The sequence below is a fragment of the Physeter macrocephalus genome, chromosome 11 (assembly GCF_002837175.3).
Source record: "Physeter macrocephalus isolate SW-GA chromosome 11, ASM283717v5, whole genome shotgun sequence".
Taxonomy (NCBI): domain Eukaryota; kingdom Metazoa; phylum Chordata; class Mammalia; order Artiodactyla; family Physeteridae; genus Physeter; species Physeter macrocephalus.
This window is the reverse complement of record NC_041224.1, coordinates 13,576,678-13,601,372: the sequence shown is the minus strand read 5'-3', so window position 1 is coordinate 13,601,372 and position 24,695 is coordinate 13,576,678. Positions and strand designations below refer to the sequence as shown.

General features: G+C 43.4%; 2 protein-coding genes across 2 annotated transcripts in view; both read right to left on the bottom strand.

Moving 5' to 3' along the window:
- Positions 1 to 4,937: 4,937 nt before the first annotated feature.
- Positions 4,938 to 8,643, bottom strand: LOC114487127 (40S ribosomal protein SA-like). Its single transcript, XM_028495597.1, has 2 exons — positions 7,731 to 8,643; positions 4,938 to 5,175 (listed from the first exon to the last, which is right to left on the bottom strand). The coding sequence occupies exons 1-2, from the start codon at positions 7,971 to 7,973 to the stop codon at positions 5,128 to 5,130; spliced, it is 291 nt and encodes a 96-aa protein (XP_028351398.1). The 5' UTR covers positions 7,974 to 8,643; the 3' UTR covers positions 4,938 to 5,127.
- Positions 8,644 to 20,227: 11,584 nt separating this feature from the next.
- PHYH (phytanoyl-CoA 2-hydroxylase) overlaps positions 20,228 to 24,695 on the bottom strand; it is a gene marked incomplete at its 5' end in the record, with an annotated part of 19,566 nt that continues 15,098 nt past the window's right edge. The window contains 2 exons of the mRNA XM_028494840.2: positions 20,228 to 21,632; positions 23,497 to 23,628. Of these exons, the coding sequence (XP_028350641.1) occupies positions 21,579 to 21,632; positions 23,497 to 23,628 (186 nt within the window). The remainder of the gene's footprint in view (positions 21,633 to 23,496; positions 23,629 to 24,695) is intronic.

The window sequence follows — 24,695 nt, the reverse complement described above, 5'->3', positions numbered from 1 at the left end:
GAAGCTCTCATCCTTCTGGAAATAGCTGGGGAGTGAGAGAAGCAGAGACTGGCTACTGTGTGGCATAAAAGGGGCAGGGACAGAACTTTCCAAGCATAGGGACAGCTGTTGGAGGAGAAAATGAGAAGGGAGCTTGTGTATGATTGATTTCCTGTGATGTCCCAGGACCTGCATTACCACACTTGAGTGTCAGTATAACCCCGAGGCAGGAGGTGAGAGGGGATTTTCACCAGTTTAGGGATGAGAATTGTTGGGAGCCCCCTTCTTCTTACTGGGGTCCTGGACAAATTAAAGAATAAAGCAGAGTGGAAGGTGACGGTTAAATGTCACCTTTATGACTCAAAATCTAGAGTGTGAGGAACCAGGAATGTATAGAATTCCAGTTGCTCTACATCTTCACCAGCATCTGATGGTGTTTGTGTTTCTAATTTAGCCAATCAAGTGGGCTTTCATGAAACCATATTACATTATGGTTTTAGTTTGTATTTCCCTGATAATTAAGGATATTGAGCACTTTCTCATGTTCTTACTGGCCATTTGTACTTATTCTTTTGTAAAGTTTCTGTTTAAATCTTTTGCCCATTTTGTATTGGTTTGTCTTTTTGGTATAGATTTTCTATATTCTCGGTATACTACTTTGTCAGATATAAATTTTTAATATATTTTTAAAATACTTTGTCAGTAAATACTTTCTCTAGGTCTGTGGCTTCCCTGCTCATTTTCATAACTGTGTCTTCTGATGAGCAGCAGTTTTTAATTTTAATAAAGTATGTCTAGTGATTTCTTTTTCATGGTTTGTGCTTTCTATGTTCTAAGAGCTCTTTACCTACTCCAAGGTTTCAAAAATCTTCTCTATTTTCTTATACAAGTTTTATGTTTATATCTATGATCCATCTTGAATTTTTTTTTAATTTTAGTTTCTTTATTTTTATTTATTTATTTAATTGAAGTATAGTTGATTTATAATGTTTCTGATGTACAGCAAAGAGATTCAGTTATATATATGTATATACACATGTACATATATATTCTTTTTCAGATTCTTTTCCATTATAGGTTATTACAAAGTATTGAATATAGTTGACTGTACTATACAATAGGTCTTTGTTGTTTATCTACTTTATATATAGTAGTGTGTATCTGTTAATCCCAAATTCCCAATTTATCCACCCCCTTTCCCCTTTGGTAACCATAAGTTTGTTTCTGAAGTCTGTGAGTCTGTTTCTGTTTTGTAAATAAGTTTATTTGCATCGTTTTTTTTTAGATTCCACATATAAGTGATATCATATGATATTTGTCTTTCTCTGACTTACTTTTTTAAAAAAATTATTTATTTATTTATTTATTTATTTGATTGCGCCAGGTCTTAGTTTTGCATCGTTTTTTTTTAGATTCCACATATAAGTGATATCGTATGATATTTGTCTTTCTCTGACTTACTTTTTAAAAAAAATTATTTATTTATTTATTTATTTATTTGATTGCGGCAGGCAGGCTTCTTAGTTATGGCTCTCCGGCTCCTTAGTTGCGGCACGTGGGCTCCTTAGTTGCGGCACGCAAACTCTTAGTTGCGGCATGCACATGGGATCTAGTTCCCTAACCAGGGATCGAACCCGGGCCCCCTGCATTGGGAGCACGGAGTCTTATCCACTGCGCCACCAGGGAAGTCCCCTGTCTGACTTACTTTTGTGTATGGTATGAGATAGGAGTCAATATTCATTTCTTTTCCTTATGAATATCCAATTGTTCCAGCACCATTTGATGAAATCTTTTTCTTTTCCCATAGGATTGCTTTCATGTCTTTGTCAACAATCAGTTAACCATATTCCTGTGGGGATATTCTGTTCCATTGATCTGTTTGTCTCTCCTTATGTCAGTTATGGCACCACACTGCCTTACTTTTTGTAGCTTTTTATAGTGTCTTAAAATCACATAGTGTAAGCCCTCCAACTTTGGTCTTCCTTCTGTTATTCTAGGTTCTTCTATGTTTCCATGTACATTATAGAAACACTTGAAGGAGATTAATTTGGAGAGAACCGCAATTTTAACAAGATTAGGTCTTCCAATCAATGGGCATGACCTCTCTCTTCATTAATCTTGATCTTCTTTAATTTCTCTCAGCAGTGTTTTTTATGGTTCAGCGTAGAGGCCATGCACAGCTGTTGTAGATTTATCCCAAAGTATTTTATGTGTTTTTTTAAAGGAATTTAAATTTTTTATTTTCTGCTTGTTTGCTGCTAATATACAGAAACTCTATTTTTGTATGTTGATGTTTTATCCTGCAACTTGGCTAAATTCCCTCACTATAGAAGTTTTTTGTAGATTCTTTAGGATTTTCCATATCCACAGTCTTATCGTTTGTGAGTAAAAGTTATCCTTTTTTTTCTAACCTGTATTCTTTTTATTTATTTTCCCATATTGCAGCAGCTAAAGCTTATAATGCAATGTTGAATAGAGATGTTAGAGAACCATCTTAGGGAAAAAGTGTTGCCTTTCATCACTCAGTATGATGTTAATGGTTGGTTTTTTGCAGATATCCTTTATCAGAATGAGGTAGTTTCCTTCTATTCCTAGTATAATATACCGAGAGACTTGTTATTGTTAGTAAATTTTGTGAAATGCTTTTACTACATCTATTGAGATAATCGTATGATTTTTCTTTTGTTCTGTTAATGTGATGAATTATATTGATTGGCTTTCAAATGTTAAACCAATCTTGTATTCCTGGGGTAAATCCTACTTGGTTATACTGAATTATCCTTATTATTTATTGCCCAATACTGCTCATATTTTGTGTAGGATTTTTACATCTATGTTCAAGGGTATTCACCTGTAGTTTTCCTGTAATATCTTTTACTGATTTTGTTATCAGGTAATGCTGGCCTCCTAGAATGAGTTAGGAAATATTCTCTCTACTCCTCTATTTTCTCAAAGAGTGTGTGTAAGATTCATATTATTTCTTCTTTAAATGGTTGATAAATTCACTAGTGGAATCATCTGAGCCTGGAGTTTCCTCTGAGCCTGGAGTTTTGTGGGAAGTTTACAAATGACAGTTTCCATGTTGTTAACAGATACAGGACTATTCAGATTTTCTATTTATGCTTGTGTCAGCTTTGGAAACTTGTATCTTTCAAAGAATTTTTCCATTTCATCTAAGCTGTCAAATTTATTGGCAGAAAGCTGTACATAATTTCCTGTTACTAAACTTTTTGTGTTTCAATGACATGTTTTGATGTCCCCTCTTTCATTCGTAATATTGGAAATTCAAATTTTCTTTTTTCTCTATCAGTCTTGCTAAGTATTTATTGACTTTATTAATCTTTTCAAAGAACCAACTTTTGTTTTCATTGATTTTTCCCCATTGTTTGTCCATTTTGTGTTTAATTGACTTTGACTATTAAATCTTTTCTTTTACTTTTTTTGTTTAATTTGTCTTATTTTTTCTAGCTTCTTTTAAGAGGGAAGCTTAAATCATTGATCCAAGCTTATTACTTTTCTTCTTTTCTAATGTAAACATTTAAAATCATAGATTTTCCTCTCAGCACTGCTTTAATTGCATACTGCAAATTTTGATATGTTGTATTTTTATTGTCATTCATTTATTAGTGTTTTCTAATTTCCCCTGTGATCTCTCTGACCTGTGTGTTGTTTAACAGTATGTTGTTTAATTTCCAGGTAGTTGGGGATTTTCCAAGTTATCTCCTCCTGAAACATTTTATGATCAGAGAATATACTTAGTGTGATTTCAGTCCTTTGAAATTTATTGACACTTGTTTTGTGACCAGCATATGGTGTATCTTGATAAAAATTTGGGTTCACTTGCAAAGAAAAAGTGATTTCTACAGTAGTTGAGTGTAATGTTCTATAAATGTTAGTTAGCCTCTAAAAGAACTTTGAAAAACTATGATTCTCCTCACACATTTTAAGATGTTATCTACAGTTCTGTTATAAATTTAAATAATTACAATTAATTTTAGAGATGTTATAGTCATTAACATTTTTAAGTTAACATTGCTCTCTTTTAAACATATTCAAGGGACTCTGAATACAATAGTGATTTTATAGCCACCATGATCCATTTGAAAAAATACATGAATGCTCTTCTTTAACAATTGGAAATTTGACATATTTTCCTTTGCCCTTTGAATTCTTTTTTTTTTTTTAATTTATTTATTTTTGGCTGCGTTGGGTCTTCATTGCTGCGCCTGGCCTTTCTCTAGTTGCGGCGAGCAGGGGGCTACTCTTCGTTGTGGTGCACGGGCTTCTTATTGCGGTGGCTTCTCTTGTTGCGGAGCACAGGCTCTAGGCACACAGGCTTCAGTAGTTGTAGCTCGCGGGCTCAGTAATTGTGGGGCATGGGCTTAGTTGCTCCGCGGCATGTGGGATATTCCCAGACCAGGGCTTGAACCCACGTCCCCTGCATTGGCAGGCAGATTCTTAACCACTGCGCCACCAGGGAAGCCCTGCCCTTTGAATTCTTATATCCAGTGCACTGGGATGAAATAGCAAGTGCTAAGGCCCTAGGGCCTTTTCATTCGCTTCTTCACAAAGTATTTTCCTAATGCAATATATCTTTAAGCTTGTAAGTCTTTCATTTATCACTCTGTCACACTTTTCTGCTAGTACGTTTTTCTTTCTGAAACCATGATCCCTAGTGTTAATTTCTTTTTCTGGATTGAGTTGTTATTACAATTAATATTAGTGCATAACTGATCAAGTAATTGTTATCTATTATATGGTAAACAAACGGTTATTTGTAGATGTTAATTGTTAAACATTTCCTTGTGAATTGAGCATAGTTGTTCTTCACAAATTAGATTTTATATATATATGTGTATGACTCTTACTTATTGCTAGATTGACAAGATTCAGCAATATTCTTCCTACTTTTTCATTTTCATTGGTAGAAAACTGTTGAAGCTTTTTCCCGTAAATAAATAGATGAAGCAGAGAGTTTTATTATTAAAGCAAGGTCACTCTTTGAAATTCTTCAAAAGTTTTCTGAGTTACATGCCAAAAATCACATAGGTGATCTGTCGTCGAATGTCATTCATAAGAACCTATCAGCTGACAGATCTATTACAACTTTTTTCAATTTTGATGAAAGCAAATTAGAAACCACCAGAGTTAGAAAAGATTGTTACCTGTCTTTAAAGTCATTTGCTTTCCCAGCTTCTGGAAAATTGAATAAGAAGGATTTTATCAAGACTTCTAAAATTATTTATTATTAAGCATTTGCTAATAAATTATTTTAACAAAAATTTCATCACAAGCATGCTGTACATGTATATTTATATACATATATATATAAATATGCATATATATATAAATACACACATATATAACTTTTTGCCTTACATATATATTTTTATCAAATACTGGAGCTGCATATTTTGCTCTTTACTTTAGGGGAAAGCCTGGCATCTCACCAAATTGCAAAGTGAATTGTATCGCCTCATCACAGAGTCAGACCAGCCCACACAGACTTTTTTTTTTAATTGTAAGATACAAGGAAGCATTGAATCTTTTTATTTATTTATTTATTTTTGGCTGCGTTGGGTCTTCGTTGCTGCACGCGGGCTTTCTCTAGTTGCGGCGAGCGGGGGCTGCTCCTCGTTGCTGTGCAGTGTGGGCTTCTCATTGTGGTGGCTTCTCTTGTTGTGGAGCACGGGCTCTAGGCACATGGGCTTCAGTAGTTGTGGTACATGGGCTCAGTAGTTGTGGCTCGTGGGCTCTAGAGCACAGGCTCAGTAGCTGTGGCGCACGGTCCTAGCCGCTCCGCGGCATGTGGGATCTTCCCGGACCAGGGCTCGAACCCGTGGCCCTGCATTGGCAGGTGGATTCTTAACCACTGCGCCAGCAGCAGGGAAGCCCCCCACACAGACTTTCTGTCATCAAAAGTCTGACTTTATTTTTCAGATTAAAGAAATCTGCTAATCCACTTCCTGGAACCACCATCTCACTTCTGAGTTCTGCTTCTAGGTGAGACACAGAGCTTTGCCATGAGTTTGTCTCTGTGATGAAATCATACCCGTTTCTACACCTTTTCTTTCTGACAGTCTCTTTGCTTTATTCTCACCAGACTTTACTCAGAAGCAGATACCCCTGGAGTGTTTTTTTAACCCCCTGGAACAATGAACCTCAGTAAGATTCAGGGAGGTTGTGGGAGCAGGTGCAGGTCTTTTGTTAAAAAGTGAACAGGGGAGAGGGGAACCCACACCTCCATCTGGTGATGTTCTTGGGCGGAGAAGTTTTAGGAAAGAGGACATGTGCAAGTTGAGGAGCTAGGTCTTGGTCCCTTTAAAACTCTCTGTGGAGGGCTTCCCTGGTGCCGCAGTGGTTAAGAATCCGCCTGCCAATGCAGGGGACATGGCTTCGAGCCCTGGTCCGGGAAGATCCCACATGCCGCGAAACAACTAAGCCCGTGCGCCACAACTACTGAGCCTGTGCTCTAGAGCCCGCGAGCCACAACTACTGAGCCCGCATGCCTAGAACCCGTGCTCCACAACAAGAGAAGCCACTGCAGTGAGAAGCCCGTGCACCGCAACGAAGAGTAGCCCCCGCTCGCCGCAATTAGAGAAAGCCCGCGTGCAGCAACGAAGACCCGATGCAGACAAAAATAATAAATAAATAAAAGAATAGATACTTAAATACTTAAAAAAAAATTAAACAAACGAACAACTCTCTGTGGCCCAAACACTTAGGAAGACCTCAGGCACTTCTCCTATGTCAAGAATGAGGAGAGAGAGAAGAGAAAAGGTCTGAGACACCTCAGTCAGGCACAGATTTAGAGATCAGGGACATAAAGAGAAACCAGCAAAGGAAATTGGTAAGGAGTTGCTGGTCAGTTAGAAGGTTCAAAAGAGTAAGATGGGTTGATGGCAGAAGTAACTCCATACCTCTGGTCAACCATATACATCTGGCGGAAAGAACCACGTACATCTGGTTCTCAGCAGGATCCCTAAGGGTTTGGAAAGCCCTTCTTTTGGAGAGTCCCAAAGTGCTTTGCTGAGACCTCTCAGGTGAATTTGGCAGAGGGAAATGGGAGTCCCCCTGAGGGACCAGGGGTCACCTGGGCTTCTCGTTCCTCATCCATCACTTCCTTGTCTCAAGCACCATCCACTTTTGTCCCTTTTTCTCTAAATGCATTTGCTCTAATTGAGGCTACCATTTCAAACCCTCTGACACTGGTTTTCCTGCCTCTAGTCTCATTCCTACCTCTCTTATCTATCCTGCAAACTATCGTCACACTCATCTTTCTACAGTGCAAATCTAATCATATCGCACCACTACCTAAAACCCTCCTGGGGTGCACAGCACAGTGATGGCGGCTGCCACCCCCTTCTTTGTCAGTAGAGCCAAGATTTTTGTCCAGTTGTCTGTCAGCCGTTGGCTTCCAGGATCCCTGGACTCCATCTCCAGCCCCAGGGATGGGTCTTGATTAGTCAAGCCAATCAAGTAATCCTCTTGCTAATCCTTGACTTAAGAAAGGGCCTAAGAACTTGAGGGATGAGAGCAAGCCTGCTAGAATGGGGCAGATTCTGGGAAAGGATTCTTAGTTTTTAAAGAGAAACACAAAGAAGGGCTCCTGAGTCCTGAAAAGTAGCTACATAAAAGACATACAATTCTTTTTTTTTTTTTTTTAAGAAACTGTTTCTTTTCCATCAGCCGATTTCTATTTTAAGAGTTTGTGGAAAAACAGCTTAAGACCACTCAGTGGTTGTTCCTACCCATTCAGTGGCCTGAGTAGTGGGAGCTGCAGACCAGTCTTCAGCGGGGAGCTGCAGAACAGGCACAGAGGGCACCTGCACGCCTTCGGACCAGTCTGCCACCTCAGGCTGCAGAGCAGCAAACTCCGGAGCTGAAATGGTCCATTCACCCTGAAATTCCTCCTTGGTCACAGCCTTCTGCGCTGCCGCCTGCTCTTCCTTTTCAATCTCTTCAGGATCTCTGTAGAAGTAGAGATCAGGCATGACTTACCATGGGCGTTCACGGGAGATGGTGCCACATGCACAGAACTTCCCGGGCAAACATCCACCACATCAGACCCACTGAGCGAGCTCCCTTGCTGTCGCATGGGATGGCAATGTCCACATAAAAAAGAGATACAATTCTTTTTTGCCTCTGCATGTTGCCATGTGAGGATGCAATGCCTGAGGCCACTGCAGCCATGTTGTGCTCATGAGAAGAGTGAGCAACATGATGAGGATGGAACAGGAAAGAGGTGAAAGCACCTGAGCCTTTGAGGACACTGCATATATTGTGCCCTTTCTCTGGCCTTCCAGTTATATGAGTTAATCCGTTTTGTTTATTGGTCAAACCTCCAGCGGTAACTCCTTCTGTCAGTTGCCACCAAAAGCATCCTGAGTGACTCACCACTGAATAGTGAATAAATTTCAAATTACTTTGCATGGTGTAGGAGGAGTTTCGTCATCTGTGCCTGTTTACCTCTTCTACCCCCTCTCCCTCTGTCTGGCATATCACACCCCTGCCATGCCATGCAGATTCTCCCTTTCTTCACATTCTCTTTCTGGTGAACAACCTTCTCCTCCTTGTCCACCTGGCAAAGTCTTTCGAATTCTTCAAGATTATTCTCGAGCTCCGCCTTCTTTTCAATACCTCCTTTTCCAAGTTAGGAGAGACCTTCTCTTCCTCATGTCCCCTCCTCTCCTCCTCTCCCCTCTGCCTGCTTTTCCCCGTGCCCCACATCAATTTTAGGACCAGTCTCACCCCATGCATTTAGACTTTAATGTGCTTTCCCTCCCTTCCCAGCCGCCTTCTCTAGTCGACTCAGCTCCTTGAGAGCACAGACCACGTCTTATTCAGTTCTGTTGCTTCCAGGAACCACGACAGTGCCTGGCACATCATGGTCACTTAATAAATACCTGTTGAAGGGGATTTCTGTGGGGAACTTGGATGAAAGCTGAGAGAAGCAAATCTCTTTGCTTCCACGCAGATCGGAGAGCACAGGACTGGAATGCTATTGTGCGATGTGAGTGTGTGTGTACACACACACGTTGGCTGGTGTCTGGGTTTCTCTGTTGAGGGATTGCATGAAAAGGTGTCTGTGTGAACAGTACAAGTGTTAACAAGTGGGTGAATGTAGGCTTGTGTGAGTGAAGTCTTCTGTGTAAGGAGGTATGAAAGGGAGTTTGTCTGTGTGACTGGGGAGTCTGTGAGACTTTTTGGAGTGAAATTCTGAGGGTTGAGTCAGAAGTGTGGAAGGAACATGTATAAATTTTTCAGATCACTCAGAATGTTGGTTAGCCCCAGATCTTTTTCTCAAGCTGTCTTTGCCATCTAGTAAGCCCTAGTTTCCAATGCTCTAATTATTTCATTCCCATTCACCCTGTCCCAAGTTTTCCACATCCCTTTCAAGGAATCTGAAATTAATGAGGCAAAATGCCCTAATCACAAGCAGATCATCACCTATTATATGTGTAACCCTGGTGTTTAAAAAAAAAGTTATGAGGATATGAGGGGTGAATGGGAACAATCTGAAGGCCTCCAACCACAGGATGATGGAAGATACGTGTGTGTTTTTGCTTTTGTTGGTTTTGTTTCGGAGGAGGATGCTTGGTCCCATCAGGGCAACGAGGGACCAACACAAGATTATGGGCCCAAGGGTCACCCTCGCTGAAGCTGGTCTGGGGCACCCCTCTTCTGACCTGGGGGTGATTTTCTTTGTTTTTATTGATAACATGGACCTCATTTATTTTATTTTATTTATTTTTATTATTTATTTATTTATGTTTGGCCGCGCTGGGTCTTCATCGTGGCACGTGGGCTCTCTAGTTGCACTGTGCAGGCTCTGGAGCGCGCGGGCTCAGTAGTTGTGGAGCACAGGCTTAGCTGCAATATGTGGGATCTTAGTTCTCTGACCAGGGATCACACCTGGGCCCCCTGCATTGGGAGAGTGGCGTCTTAACCACTGGACCACCAGGGAAGTCCCTGGACCTCATTTTTAAGAACTTCTCTACCAAGTGAAGTCTGAATAGGCTTCTCAACAAACAATTAAGAGCAGAAAAGAAGTATACCCAGCACTCTTATTTATTCTTCAAGACCACCCCATGAAGCCCCATCTTACAAATAAAGGAACTGAGGTCTGGGGAATTCCCTGGCGGTCCAGTGGTTAGGACTCGGCACTTCCACTGCAGGGGGCCTGGGTTCGATCCCTGGTCGGGGAACTGAGATGCCACAAGCCGTATGGTGCAGCCAAAAACAAACAAACAAACAAACAAAAAAGGAAACTGGGGTCTGGAGATGTTAAGTGACTGCACGGTGGGGAAATAACAGTGCTGGGATTTCACCTCCAGCCTGTCAGAGGGAGACCCTTAAGGGAAGTCCCTGAGGAGAGCTGGGGACCCTTTTGCTTTTGGTTTTGTTTCTTTGGCTCTGACATTGGTCTGGGAAATGCCCACAGATCAGGAAATGCAGGTTCAAGACCAGGAGAGATTTTCCAAGGCACGTGGAGGAGAAAGCTATGTTTCCTCAGAGGTGAGCCAATGGCCACACCCCAGGGCTGAGTCACAAAGCCCCCAGAATCGGTGCTGAACTGTGTGCAGGAAGGACTGGCCTAACTCTCTGCTGGGGACTGACTTGAGCAGCCGTAGCATTAAGGCAGAGGTGCATTATGCACAGGTGGCTGGGGCTCCATCGGGGGCCCCTTTCTAAGTCTTTCCAAGTGGGGAGAAGCCTAAAAATACATAAACAATGTTATATATGATCTTTTAATGCATTATTCCAATGACAAAGAGGCAAGGACTCAAGAGCCCGCCTGCTGGTGTTCAGATCCTGGCTTCTCCACTTTCTAGCTGTGTGACCTTAGGCAAACTACTTACCCTCTGTGTGCCTGAGCTGTCTCTTGTAAAATGGGGATAATGACTGTAGAGTCGTTGTGAGAATCAAAAGCATCAGTAAAGTTGAGTGCTTACAATGGTGCTTGGCACGTAGTAAGGCGTAATGCAAGTGTTAGCTGCTACTGCTGTTATTGGTTAAAGGAGAAATTGATATTATTATTATTTTATTTTTATTTTTATTTTTATTTTTTGCGGTACGCGGGCCTCTCACCGCTGTGGCCTCTCCCGTTGCGGAGCACAGGCTCCGGACGCGCAGGCTCAGCGGCCACGGCTCACGGGCCCAGCCGCTCCGCGGCATGTGGGATCTTCCCGGACCGGGGCACGAACCCGTGTCCCCTACATCGGCAGGCAGACTCTCAACCACTGCGCCACCAGGGAAGCCCGAAATTGATATTATTAAAAAATAATTGACTGCCAAGGTGCCTCCATATAGGGCCAAAGGTGCTGACTGGCCAAAGGCTCTGACAAGTCCTGCAGCTGGAAAATCTGTTTTTGTTTAGCATTCCCCAAATTGAATTGACCATGCCATCGTTATCCCCCGGGATAAGGGAAAGAGTCAGCAGTTAAATTGCTCCGTTGCTGCCCCCCGCCATCCTCCGAGGGCAGAAGTCCCCCAGGCCCTCCCCGCAGATGTCCCTGTGACCACGCTGCGGGCTGTTTTGCTGTGAAGCTGTGGCTGGTTCGGTGTCACAGCAGCCGTCTGGCCTCTGCTTCCTCTCCTTCCCAGCCTCCCCTCCCCTCCCTCACTCTCGTCTCCTGGGGTTTCCCTCCCCAGCAGAGTCAGTGCGGAAGCTTTTGCCTCCAGCTCTGAGACTTAAGGAATAGACACTTCCTGTCACGCATCCTCTACATTCTACCAAGGAAAATAAACCACAACCACGATTTTCTTTGTGATTATAAGACCATCAGCAGGTATTCTGAGTGTGGTGTGATAGAAAGCATCTGATCTAGGAATTAGAACTCCGGGATTTTCCAGTCTCATCTCTTGCACAAACCAACTAAATTACTCTTCAGAGAGTGGATTACCAAAAAATGGGGCAACACATGTTTGTCCTCATATCTCACATTTATGAGGATTAATAAGCATTATAGGGACTTCCCTGGTGGTGCAGTGGATAAGAATCCACCTGCCAGTGCAGGGGACACGGGTTCGATCCCTGGTCTGAGAAGAACCCACATGCCACAGAGCAACTAACCCACAACTACTGAAGCCCGCACGCCTAGAGCCCATGCTTCGCAGCAAGAGAAGCCACCGCAAAGAGAAGCCCGTGCACCACAACGAAGAGTAGCCCCCGCTCGCCACAACTAGAGAAAGCCCACACACAGCAATGAAGACCCAATGCAGCCAAAAATAAATTAAATTAAATATTAAAAAAAAAAAAAGCATTATAACTAACACTTGTTGAATGCCTACTACGCCGTATGATCTCTTTTGATATTCCACCAACAAGCTGGATATTTTTACTTTCAAAGACAGGGCTGATTACTTCCATTTTTCAAATGAGCATTCTGAGACCCAGAGAGGTTAAGTAACTTGCCCAAGGTCACACAGCTATTTAATATCAGAGCCAAGAATTAATTGCAAGTTTGTCTGACCTCCAAGCTCATCTTTCCACTGTACTGTCCTGCTTATCCAGTGAGGAAATGCATATGAGAATATGTTAAACTCCACAAAACATAGATAGTAAAATGTACTCTATCAGAGACTTCCCTGGTGGTCCAGCAGTTGGGACTCCGTGCTCCCAATGCGGGGGGGCCCAGGTTTGATCCCTGGTCAGGGAGCTGGATCCCACATGCCACAGCTGAGGATCCCGCACACTGCAGCGAAGACCTGGCACAGCCAAATAAATAAATAAATACTAAAGAAGAAATAGTAGCATTAAAAAGTTTTTTAAAAAATATATTCTGGGAGTTGAAGACACTGCTGACCACATTTATCCTAATAAAGTCTATGTTCTTTGAGGCCTTTTGTCCTGGAAATGAGACACAAAATCAGTGACTTAGAGAGACAAAAGTTAGGTCTTCTACGTATATCCTTTTGGCCCCTAACTCCTTCTTTCCACTAGAGATACCTCCACACATTGCCACAATTTTTAAAAATTGTCTCAGACCGGTAACAAATATTGGCCGTCTCTAAGCTGGTGTCCTCTCTCTCCCCGCCTCGGTGGCAGCCAGCAGGTGGCATGCGGCTCACATTCTGTCCCCAGAGCTTGTCCCCAGGTCTTGGCTCCAGAGCAGGGGCCCCAGGGTCAGGGGTGGGGGTGGGAGGGTCACAGCTCTTGCTGCGGCCACTGGCCCGGCCCATCCTTCGTGTGCGCTCTTGTCCACTGCACGCCGGGCCTCCTGGCTGCCTGCCTGTCTCTGCGCCCTGGAGAGCCTGCCAGCACGGCGCATGGCTGTTGCCTGTGGTCGTGATCTGTGTCTCTTGTTTGTAACCAAGAGTTTTGATGGACATTGATGTATGTAATTAAGTGGATTCTGTGACTCAATCAGCATCTCCACTGCACCTCAAAGCAGCTCCTTTCTGGGCTAGAGACTACACCACAGGTCTCGGCGGTGTCCCTAACTTAATCGAGATCAACAATGGGCCGCATCAAGGAAAAAAATAAGGACCTTAACTAAATTTATGGTAGTCATTTTGCAGTATATATGTAAATCATCATTACGTTGTGCACCTAAAACTAATACAATGGTATATGTCAATTATATTTCAATTTTATAAAATAAGAATACATTTTTAAAAAGAAAAGCAGAAAAGGGAACAGCCGTCCATCACACGTGAAAGCAAGCCACACTCTGCACTGGGCAGGGCCAGGCTCACGGAACCTTCTCTGTCCTAAAGAAGCACCGTGCGGGGACTTCCTGGTGGCGCAGTGGTTAAGAATCCGCCTGCCAATGCAGGGGACACGGGTTCGAGCCCTGGTCCGGGAAGATCCCACGTGCCGTGGAGCAACTAAGCCCGTGGGCCACAACTACTGAGCCTGCGCTCTAGAGCCCGCGAGCCACAACTACTGAAGCTCATGTGCCTAGAGCCCGTGCTCCGCAACAAGAGAAGCCACCGCAGTGAGAAGCCTGCGCACCACAACGAAGAGGAGCCCCCGCTCGCTGCACCTAGAGAAAGCCCGCGTGAAGCAACGAAGACCCAACGCAGCCGAAAACAAAGAAAGAAAGAAATTTATTTTTAAAAAAAGGAGCACCGTGGGTGCACCCCAAGCACGGCTGCCACCAGGCCGGATGCTTCTTGCCAAGGTGCAAAGGCCTTGTTTGCTCTGCTGGGTCCACGCATTCATCCAGAGCGCGCAGGCAAACAGGAGCTGGGCTCAAATCTGACAGGCCGCCTGTTTTTGTAAATAGAGCTTCGTGGGGTCACGGCTACTTGTGGTCCCCGGCTGCCTCCGTGAATTGTTGCAATAGACACAGTATAACCGGTAAAGCCAAAAATAAATATTTTTGACTCTTTGACCCTTGACAGAGAAAGATCACTGACTCCTGACCTAGGGCAGAAATCGGGAGAAGGGCAGAGAGAGTTGTGCTTGCACCCCTTCCAAGAAATGACAGTTCTCAGAATCGTGTGTATACCGGCTTTCTTTTTTGAGGTGACAGAAATGTTCTAAAATTGACTGTGGTGATGGTTGCACATGTCTGTGAATCTACTGAAAGCCACTGAATTGTGTATTTTAACTGGGTGAGCCCTCTGATATACAAAATATCTCAATAAAGCTGATATTCCAAAAAATCAACAGTGCCAGAATGTGGGTGCGTGTTAATGAAATTTAGTCTGCGCCCTCGGAGTGATTAGTCAGCGTTTGAGCATCCCCACCAGGAGCTCGTGTTCAAGTACTTTAACTCTCATTATCTAAATCTGCACCAGAGGGTTTGTAATTCCCATAAGGGAAGACAGAAACAGTGTTCCATCCTTAACAGCGTGTCGCTTGTGGCTAGAAAGAGTGTGTGGGCACAGCTCTCCTTGCATATACAAGACAGAAGCAAACAGCCACCAGACCCCAATGGTATGGCATTCTAGGCCCAGGGACCCTCATTCACAAGGACCCTGTGGCCGGATCAAATGAGAAGGCTCACCCGCTCTCAGATCACTGCTTCCTACCCCAGGCTGGCAAAGGAGAGCGATCTGAGATGAACAGACCAGGTTAGATGACTGACTCCTCTGTCCCTTTGCCAACAGCTGTTTGAATCGGTAGCAGAATTTATCCTGAGACTTGCTTTTATTGTCCACTTGACAATTGTTGGAAGCAGGTGACATTAAGATGTTGAATAGTGAGGCTTAGCATGTCCACGGTCCTGGGGCAGGTCCCCTTTGGCTGCTGGATTTAGGAAGGGGTGGGGAGGAGTCCCAGGAAAGAGGTGGGAGCAACTGGGGTGGAGAGGCGGCACTTGGCCTTGGGGGGGCTGTGATGGAAACGCTCGGGACAACAGCTCTCTACCCACTGTTATGACGGTTTTTCCGTATTTCAGCAGCAGATACAACTGCTCTGGTACACATGGGCTCAGTGCCAGTTCTGGTGAAAGGCCAGTTTTGGCCTATGTCACCTTGCATCACTGTTACACACCTCCCGTGACCCTCTTCCCTTTTGCCTTTCTATCCCCATTTGTTGTCTTTCCTTTGTTCCCAAGGCTGTTCCATTTCTCTTACCAAAAAGGAGGAAATGTCCCACTAAGATGTTAGGATTTAATGCCAGACTTCCAGAGGCACTTGAGTTTTAAAAGAGAATGTCTAGGGACTTCCCTGGAGACACAGTGGTTAAGAATCTGCCTACCAATGCGGGGGACATGGGTTCGAGCCCTGGTCCGGAAAGATCCCACATGCCACGGAGCAGCTAAGCCCGTGTGCCACAGCTACTGAGCCTGCGCTCTAGAGCCTGCAAGCCACAACTGCTGAAGCCCGAGGGGACACAGGTTCGAGCCCTGGTCCGGGAAGATACCACATGCCACGGAGCAACTAAGTCTGTGTGCCACAACTACTGAGCCTGCTCTCTAGAGCCCGCAAGCCACAACTACTGAGCCCTTGTGCCACAACTACTGAAGCCCATGTGCCTAGAGCCCGTGCTCCACAACAAGCCACCGCATTGAGAAGCCTACGCACCGCAACGAAGAGTAGCCCCCGCTCGCCGCAACTAGAGAAAGCCCGTGTGCGGCAACGAAGACCCAACACAGCCAAAAATAAATAATTAATTAATTAATTAAAAATAAATAAAGTCAATTCCAGTTTTTTTTAAAAAAGAGAACGTCTAGAAAGAGGCTCGGTCCTCAGACTCATGGCTAGGGTGGAATTTGTGACATGGGTGGAAGATGATTTGAAGTGGGAACCTTCTCAGCCCTCTTGCAAACACATGACAAAGGGGGTCAGCCTATGTGGGACCTGCCTTGTTCAGGATAATGGCATTAGAATTAAAACCCAAGAGTGGCTTATGTTTATTTGGAATAATTTTGTCCCTGTGAACTTCCAGAACCAAAGGTATCCTTCTGAAGAAGATAGAATTGATAGTTCAGAGACAATGTCTTAGCCAAAGACTAAAGTATTGTGAGATGGAGAAGTTTCCAGGTTGGAACAGTGAGGGAATTTACATAACGATAGAGATGTACACCACCTCTCTCCACCTACTCTATTTCAGTAAAGTAGTCAACTTTCAATTGTCCTTACAAGTCTGAGCTAAGAATTTTACTTTGGTCAAAAATATCTAACCCAGCACCACCTCATACCCATTAGGATGGCTACTATAAAAATACCAAAAATAAAAAGAGTTGGAGAGGATGTGCAGAAATTGGAACCTTGTGGTCTTTCGGTGGGAATGTAAAATGGTGCAGCTGCTGTGGAAAACAATGTGGTGGGTCCTCAAAAAGTTAAAAATAGAACTACCATATGATCCTGAAATTCCGCAAAAGAATTGAAAACAGGGTCTCAACGGGTTATCTGTATGCCACGTTCATAGCAGCTTTATTCACATTTGATACAAGTTGGAAGCAACCGAAGTGTCTGCAGATGGATGAATGGATAAGCAGAATGTGGTCTGTCCATTCAGTAGAATACTATGCAGCCTTAAAAAGAAGGACGTTCTGACACTTGCTACAACATACCTGAACCTTGAGGACAGTATGCTAAGTGGAATAAGCCAGTTGCAAAAAGACAAATACTGTATGATTCCACTTATATGAGGAACCTAGAATAGTCAAATTCACAGAGATAGATAAAAGGTAGACTAGTGATACTATGGGTTGGGGGGAGGGGTGAATGAAGAGTAGAGGGTTAGTTTTGCAAGATGAAGAGGGTTCTGGAGATGGATGGCAGTGATGGTTGCACAACAATGTGGATGTACTGCACACCGCTCAAATGTACACTTAGAAATGGTTAAGGTGGTACATTTTATGTGCATGTTACTGCAGTTAAAAATTTTTAAAGCATATCCACCTAAAAAAGAGATATCAGACTCAGCACAGTCAAACCTATTGTGGAGCTTCTGATGAGTAACCAGACTTCTCAGTCACAGTCACCTCCTTTCCCAGCATCCCTGTCCCCCACCATATATGAAAGAGGTACCGGTGAAGAGGTGAAGAGTGCAGTGGAGTGAGAGGTGGCTGGAACTCTCAGGGAAAAACGCGTCAGGAACCGGAAATCGGGGCCAAGGCTGCACAGGCCAAGTGTGTTTCAGAGGGACATGCTCGCTCTCTTTTTTGATGTACGGTGTTGTGTTAGTTTCTGCCATATAGCAAAGTGAGTCAGTTGTACATATATATATATATATATATATATATATATGTATATATCTGCTCTTCTTTAGATTCTTTTCCCATATAGATCATTACAGAGTATTGAGAAGCGTTCCCTGTGCTATCCAGGAGGTCCTTATTAGTTATCTATTGTATATATAGCAGTGTGTATGTGTCCAGCCCCATCTCCCAGTTTATCACTCCCCACCCACTCCCCCGCCTTTCCCCCCCGGTAACCATAAGTTTGTTTTCTACATCAGTGACTCTGTTTCTGTTTTGTAAATAAGTTCATTTGTATTATTTTTTTAGACTCCATATATAAGTGGTATCTGATGTTTGTCTTTCTCTGTCTGACTTACTTCAATTAGTATGATCATCTCTAGGTCCATCCACACTGCTGCAAATGGCATTATTTCATTCTTTTTTATGGCCGAGTCATATTCCATTGTATGTAAGTACCACGTCTTCTTTATCCATTCATCTGTCGATGGACATTTAGGTTGTTTCCATGTCTTGGCTATTGTAAATTATGCTGCTATGAACATTGGGGTACATGTATCTTTTCGAGTTAGTTTTCTCCGGATATATGCCCAGGAGTGGGATTGCTGGATCATATGGTAGCTCGATTTTTAGTTTTTTAAGGAACTTCCATAATGGTTGTACCAATTTACATTCCCACCAACAGTGTAGGAGGGTAGAGGGACATACTCTCTTATGTAAGAGAAACAGTTACAAAAATGAGGGACTTCCCTGGTGGTCCAATGGTTCAGACTGCACTTCCACTGCAGGGGGCAGGGGTTCAGTCCCTGGTCAGGGAACTCAGATCCCACACACTGTGCAGCACAGCCAAAAACATGAGAAGTTTGGTGCTTACACTGAATAAGCAATAAATAGCAAGGGTCTCATATGTGAGGGCACTGTGATGGGTAACAGAGGTGCCCAAAGGAATAGACAGGACCTTCAAGGGTCTTACTGTCTCTGTTCAGGAAGGCAGGATATTCACAAATGGGAAAATCATACTTTCAGGAAATGTATTAAGTGCCAGGTGGTGGTATGTACTATACATACAGGATGGGTACAAGAGTTGAGTTGAAGGAGAGATTAATTCAGGTTGTGTTGGGTTAGTAAGAAAAGATTTTGACAGGTAAATTTGAGATGGTTTGAACCGTTGTGCTGTATTCCTAGAATTAGCTTTGGGAAATGTTATCATGTTTTGTTGATGCAATCATAAGCTTTTCAAACTCATTTTGATCTGTGGTTTAAAAGGGGCGAGCTCCAAGCAGATACCAGGAGCAAAGGTTTCTGGCTTTCCTGTGATTAGTCCCAAATATCATAGAAAAAGAGGAGCCTTTCCATGTGTTTTGTTCTGTGCTTTGAGTACCTCATATACCCTTTTTAGATGGGTCTCTGGTGAAATAAACATAAGCCCAGGATAAATCCCCTTCACCCACTGTGAAGCCAGGCTCTTGTTATTCTTCCAGGCTTTTCCTTATTCTGCCAAGATCTAGTGATATTCCTATCCCAGCCCATCAGTTTCCAGTGGACATCGGCTCCCACCTTTCCAGGGGTCCCATAAACAAAATAAGCAGTCAAGTTCATCCTGCTGCTGTCTTCGTTCCATCCTTGGTCCTGTTACACAGAATGAATGTGAGTGAAAGCGTGGGTGATCGTTAGTCAAATCCATTTCACCTGCCTCCACTAACCAAGGTCGTTTTAATTGTTGCTATAAGATGTTTCCCTGAGTTCTTGTCCCAGAACTTGGAGTCAGCTGTGCCTGCTTGGAGGTGCACTGGTTAAGACCGGATAGGACCACCGACCCTCCAACTGGCCATGCGCGAGTCTCCGTTAAGTGACCTTTTGACATCAGGGGGCTGAAGACACGGCCCTGGGTCTGTGCAGAGCGCCTGCCTTTCTGAACGTGCAGAGGCCTGCGGCTTAGCCACACCTGCGCAGAATAACAGTGATGACCTGACTGCGCCTTTCCCCAGTCACCTTTCCCCGTGCTTCCCATGCTCCCCATGCCTCAGTCCGCCCTGCTGCCTTATCCCATAAATAGCCCAAGCCCCTTGCCTTCCAGGAGGCAGATCTGAGACTTTGTTCTCCCGTCTCCTCTCTTTGCTGCAAACCTCGGGTCTCAGCATTTAGGCTTGAAAAACCTTTCTAGAAACTGGTGCAAAACGAACCTGGTTCAGTAACAGATGCGTGGATATTTGTTAGATAACTAGTAGGCAAAAGGGACACGGCTAAGACGGGAAATGTTTCCCAATTGACTATTTGGAGTTCACTCAAAAATGCACGGCGGCGGGGCGTGGGGTGGGGGTGGCTTCCCTGGTGGCGCAGTGGTTAAGAATCCACCTGCCAGTGCAGGGGACACGGGTTCGAGCCCTGGTCCGGGAAGATCCCACGTGCTGTGGAGCAACTAAGCCCATGCGCCACAACTGCTGAGCCTGTGCTCTAGAGCCTGTGAGCCATGACTACTGAGACCACGTGCCACAACTACTGAAGCCCGTGAGCCTAGAGTCCGTGCTCGGCAACAAAGAGTAGCCCCCGCTCACGGCAACTAGAGAAAGCTGGCGCACAGCAACGAAGACCCGACACAGCCATAAATAAATAAATAAGCACAAGGGAAGTGACAAATTCTGCTGTCTGGTTTTCCTGCTGAAGTCTATTTTTTCACATTTATTTTAAATTCAAAATCAGTTTGAAAAGTTTATTGCAGAACAGTGCCCCATACATGCTGTTTACGCTGGCTTTCCCTCTGTACATTTTATTTCCCATTATTCCATAATCCTTAGACCCTGTCAGGGATTCTCATGTCTTCCCCAGTATCTAGCGAGACCTGAGCTTAAACTGGGTGTTCTTACAGAGAAACTGACAAAAACGGTGAAGCTAGGTTTAGGAAAACATGTGCATAGCAGAATGACAAAAAAGGGGACTCTTTCTTTCTTATTAAAGCTTTACCTAGAATTGTTAAGAATAAGGACTGTGTCTCCTTGCTGCCCTCAGCTGGTGTAGAAATACAGTGCTCTATTAAATTCCCCCAGTCCACACCACTTGAAATCCAAATCAAAAGTATCTAACCATACGGTGTTTATTTTTCTCCTTCTGACTTACTTCACTCTGTATGACAGACTCTAGGTCCATCCACCTCACTACAAATATCTCAATTTCGTTTCTTTTTATGGCCGAGTAATATTCCATTGTATATATGTGCCACATCTTCTTTATCCATTCATCTGATGATGGACATTTAGGTTGCTTCCATGTCCTGGCTATTGTTATAAAGCAGAAACTAACACACCATTGTAAAGCAATTATACTCTAATAAAGATGTTAAAAAAAAAAGTATCTAACCATATTCCAAGACCTTGAAAGAGGTTAGATTTCATTCGTAAATGCTGCCCTGCCCAATATGAATTGGCAGAGAAAGTTACCCTGGTCTTCTCTCTTTAGAGAAGAAGACTTGGAAAGATCCAGTCTTTAAGGAGGTTGGTTGGGCTGAAGAGGCCATGGAAGGAAATCCTGTGTCAGAACATGAGTCTCCACCCACATTTTTACTCCCTGATGCCCTTCTTAGGCCCTCCACTAACTGTGCCTCTAATATTCATTGTTCCGGATTTGAAAAGAAATCTCTCACAACACAAAATTGGGAGGTGGTGGGCTTTGCGTTTCAGAACATTAATCCCTGCTTGGGTAAAGAGCTAACTGAATGAAAGAAACTGATCGAACAGACTTCAATTATGCATCACCTCTATTAGTTGCAACCCCAAGTTTTCCCTAAAACAGTAATATTTCACTTTTACTGATTTTATGTCCATTAAAGCCACGCCACCGTGCTGCAGAATTACCCGTATGCAATTAAGTACCAGATCTGTGCACTTTGATTTTGTTAACAAGTGGATAGAAAAGATTACATCATCTCATTGAGAAAAGGTTTTCCTCCGAGACCTTGTTCCGTCCTGGTTTTCTTGAAAAGAGTTCGAGCAAAGGGCTATTTCAAAGGTTGATTCTTTCTCCTTTCACGACGCGTGCTCGCAGTCTCCAAACATCCTGGAAATAATACCAAACACAGTGAGTTTATGGGACACTTTGATTTACCTATTCACCATAAGACAAAGTAGATTACTAGCATCTACAAGTGGTTAAATACAAAAAAGAAAAAAAAAAAAGTCCACAATAGTCATAACAGTAAATAAACCACATTCTGAGACTCCAATTAATGTACCTGCCAACATCTAAAATTATGTCTTGTAAGCCAGGACAGTGAGTTCCCACTCAGGTCAGTCTTGTTTTACTTGGCACTCGTGTTGATTACAGGTGTTGGAACTGGCTGTTCAGTCTGGTCACAGTACAACCAGTTTAGTACGCAAGCTCCTGCTTTCCTTGGTGATGTTTGCCTGCCCCATTCTGAGTCATCTACCCCTGATTAGATCATTATCATGAAAATGATGTCCTGGGCTACTGGTTTGGTTTTTTTCTTCTTTGTTCCTAATAAAACAATTCAGACTTTCTTGTTTATTTTTGAGCAAACAGCAAGGTATCCTGGGAAGAACGATTTTGGAACTGGACCTGACTCTGAAATCTCCGTCCCTTAAGTAATTGAGGCCAATCTTTTGAACTCTTCATTTTCTCATTAAGAACCTGGAGCTATAATGACTGCTCCACTGGGTTTTGGTGAAGAAAAGAAGAAAAGGGATATGAATGTGCTTTTGTACCTGACAAAGAACTCTGTAGCAGAAGTTAGTATTGTTCTTTTAAGTAAAGCCGATGAACTATAGCTGAGAGAGTAACGAAAAATAAATACAGGAACTGATTCATTTAGTACAACTGTGACAGACCTCAAACATAATCTATACATTTTTTTCCTGCCTTGAAATTCAGGGTGTTGGATGGAAGCTCCGGTTGGCAAAATGTGTTGCCTTTGTAGGACATCTAAGTACTGGACAAAGGGAGAAGGACAAGACTTCCAGGATGTGCAAATGTGAGACCAGAGCATTTTCAGATATGGGATACATTCATAGATTCTAAAGAGAAAAGGGGTTAAGGGTGGAGGAAGATTTGTGCGCTGGGAAGTTGTTTGAGAAGGTGGTACCCTGCCTTTGGTGAGCAAGGCTCTTCGGAGTACTAGAAGGCCCTGAGTTATCATTACACTCAGCCTATTTGGGGGTCATGTCGCCCCCAGAATAGATGTACTTAGTTATCTAATGCACATTTAACAAGTAGGGTCAGCTTCTTGGTTCAGATGCTAAAATGTACATAATCTACGATGCAAATAAGTTCATTTATTTGCCTGACGACTTGTTATCAATCAGCAGCAGGGAATGTTCAACAGTTAAAAACAAATACTCTACAGATGAGGTGTATTAATTAGGAAAGCATATGAAATACTGTCTTATGGCCGCTATGACAAGCATCAGTGATCTCTCATTCTCTGCTACACGCAGGCTCTCATTAAACTCCAGATGCAAACGGACCCAAACAAACACTTGCTCGAGAATGGCTTCCTGGGAGTCTTACTGTCAAACGCATACACTCTCTTCTTTACAAACAAAGGAGGCCTATGACTGACAGCCCAAAACTTTAAAACGTGTGCGTTCAGAAGGTAGCCTTGTCCTCCATTTCCTCTCCTCTGAATTTGTCATCTGCTTCCTCTCCTACCCGTCCGTTCTGCAACACGACGGCCTGCGTACCACAGGACAGCCCAGAGACTTACAGAATTCAGGTCTCCCACGCTGGGGAAGCAAGTAGTACAAACAGACTCCACTGTCATTCTTAGGTCTCGGCAATGTTTCCGAAACGAGCTCTAAACCCAAGCATTTTATACTTTCAAATTAAATCAGGTATGAGAATTATTAAGCATCTGAAGAAAAGAAAAAAACCAAGATCTTTACCTTGTCATTTCATACAAACATACCTTCAGGCTGACGTCTTTCATTCCATGGATTTTACTGGCTATCTCCAGAATTTCCTCTCCAGCGTTTTCTTGACTGGTACCCTTCACATCGATGTAGTGGCAGTTGGCACCCGCAAAATGGCAGGAAATTGCCTGTGCACAGTGAATCGATTCATGTTACAAAACAAAAACAAACAAACAAAAAACACCCCGTTAACACCAGCAACCAAGCAAGGAGGCTTCTTTTAGAAAGTCAGTTCTGTCACTGAGCATTTGATTTCTAGATTGAATGCTGTTCCCATGTGTCCTAAATCAGTCTCTTGATGGCTCAGCTGCTTTTTTTCCCACCCAGCTAAAGGCTAATTGAGAAATTACAAGACGTTTTTCACTAGCTGTGTTATTTATTTTCCAAAGGTATATACGGGGCAGGGAACAGAATTATGTAAGTAAGAAGTCTTTAACTTTTTAGCATTTGATTTTGCTAATGAGGGGATACTGCCACGTCCTACGAAGGAATGTATCGCAGGGTTTCTCATCACCCCAGTTACAGAAGTTACTCAATTAAGTTTGTAATGAGTTGGTATTTCAATGGCCACAGATTATGGGGTGAAAAAACTGAAAAGACCTTGCAAAGGAAATAATAGGCAGACACCCCTCTTGAATCAGAAGGATGTTTAAAGTTTGATCGCATTCACATACAATACCCACCTTGTTTCCTTTTGAAGGTAAGATGGAAGTTCCTTGGTTCTCCCCATTCTTGAAGGAGTTATAAACAGATCTAACTTGCAAGGCGGTAGTTAAAACTCACCTTCCTTGTCACAGGTTCGTTATCTTAGGGTGACTGCACCCATCAGAAGAGCTTCCTACTTTGCCCCAAATATCAAATTTCTAGGCAGTTGAGTCACAAGCTTTATTTCCCGTGGAAGCCCTAGCGCCATACCAAGCCATACTGGAGGCTGAGGCCAAAGGGAAAAAATGTACAGTCCTACCTGTACCCTTTTATGTATTTTTTAATGGTTAATATTTCCCCAAACATTAAAGCAGTTAAAAAATACTGAAGGGCTTCCCTGGTGGCGCGGTGGTTGCGCGTCCGCCTGCCGATGCAGGGGAACCGGGTTCGCGCCCCGGTCCGGGAGGATCCCACGTGCCGCGGAGCGGCTGGGCCCGTGAGCCGTGGCCGCTGCGCCTGCGCGTCCGGAGCCTGTGCTCCGCAACGGGAG

Bases quoted from the DNA above. Each gene is read 5' to 3' on its own strand.
- LOC114487127 (XM_028495597.1), bottom strand. From the start codon at position 7,973: ATGCCTGATCTCTACTTCTACAGAGATCCTGAAGAGATTGAAAAGGAA. The intron at 5,176-7,730 runs GTAGGAACAACC...TCAATTTTCCAG, and splicing joins CTACTCAGGCCACTGAATGG to AAGCTGGGAAAGCAAATGAC.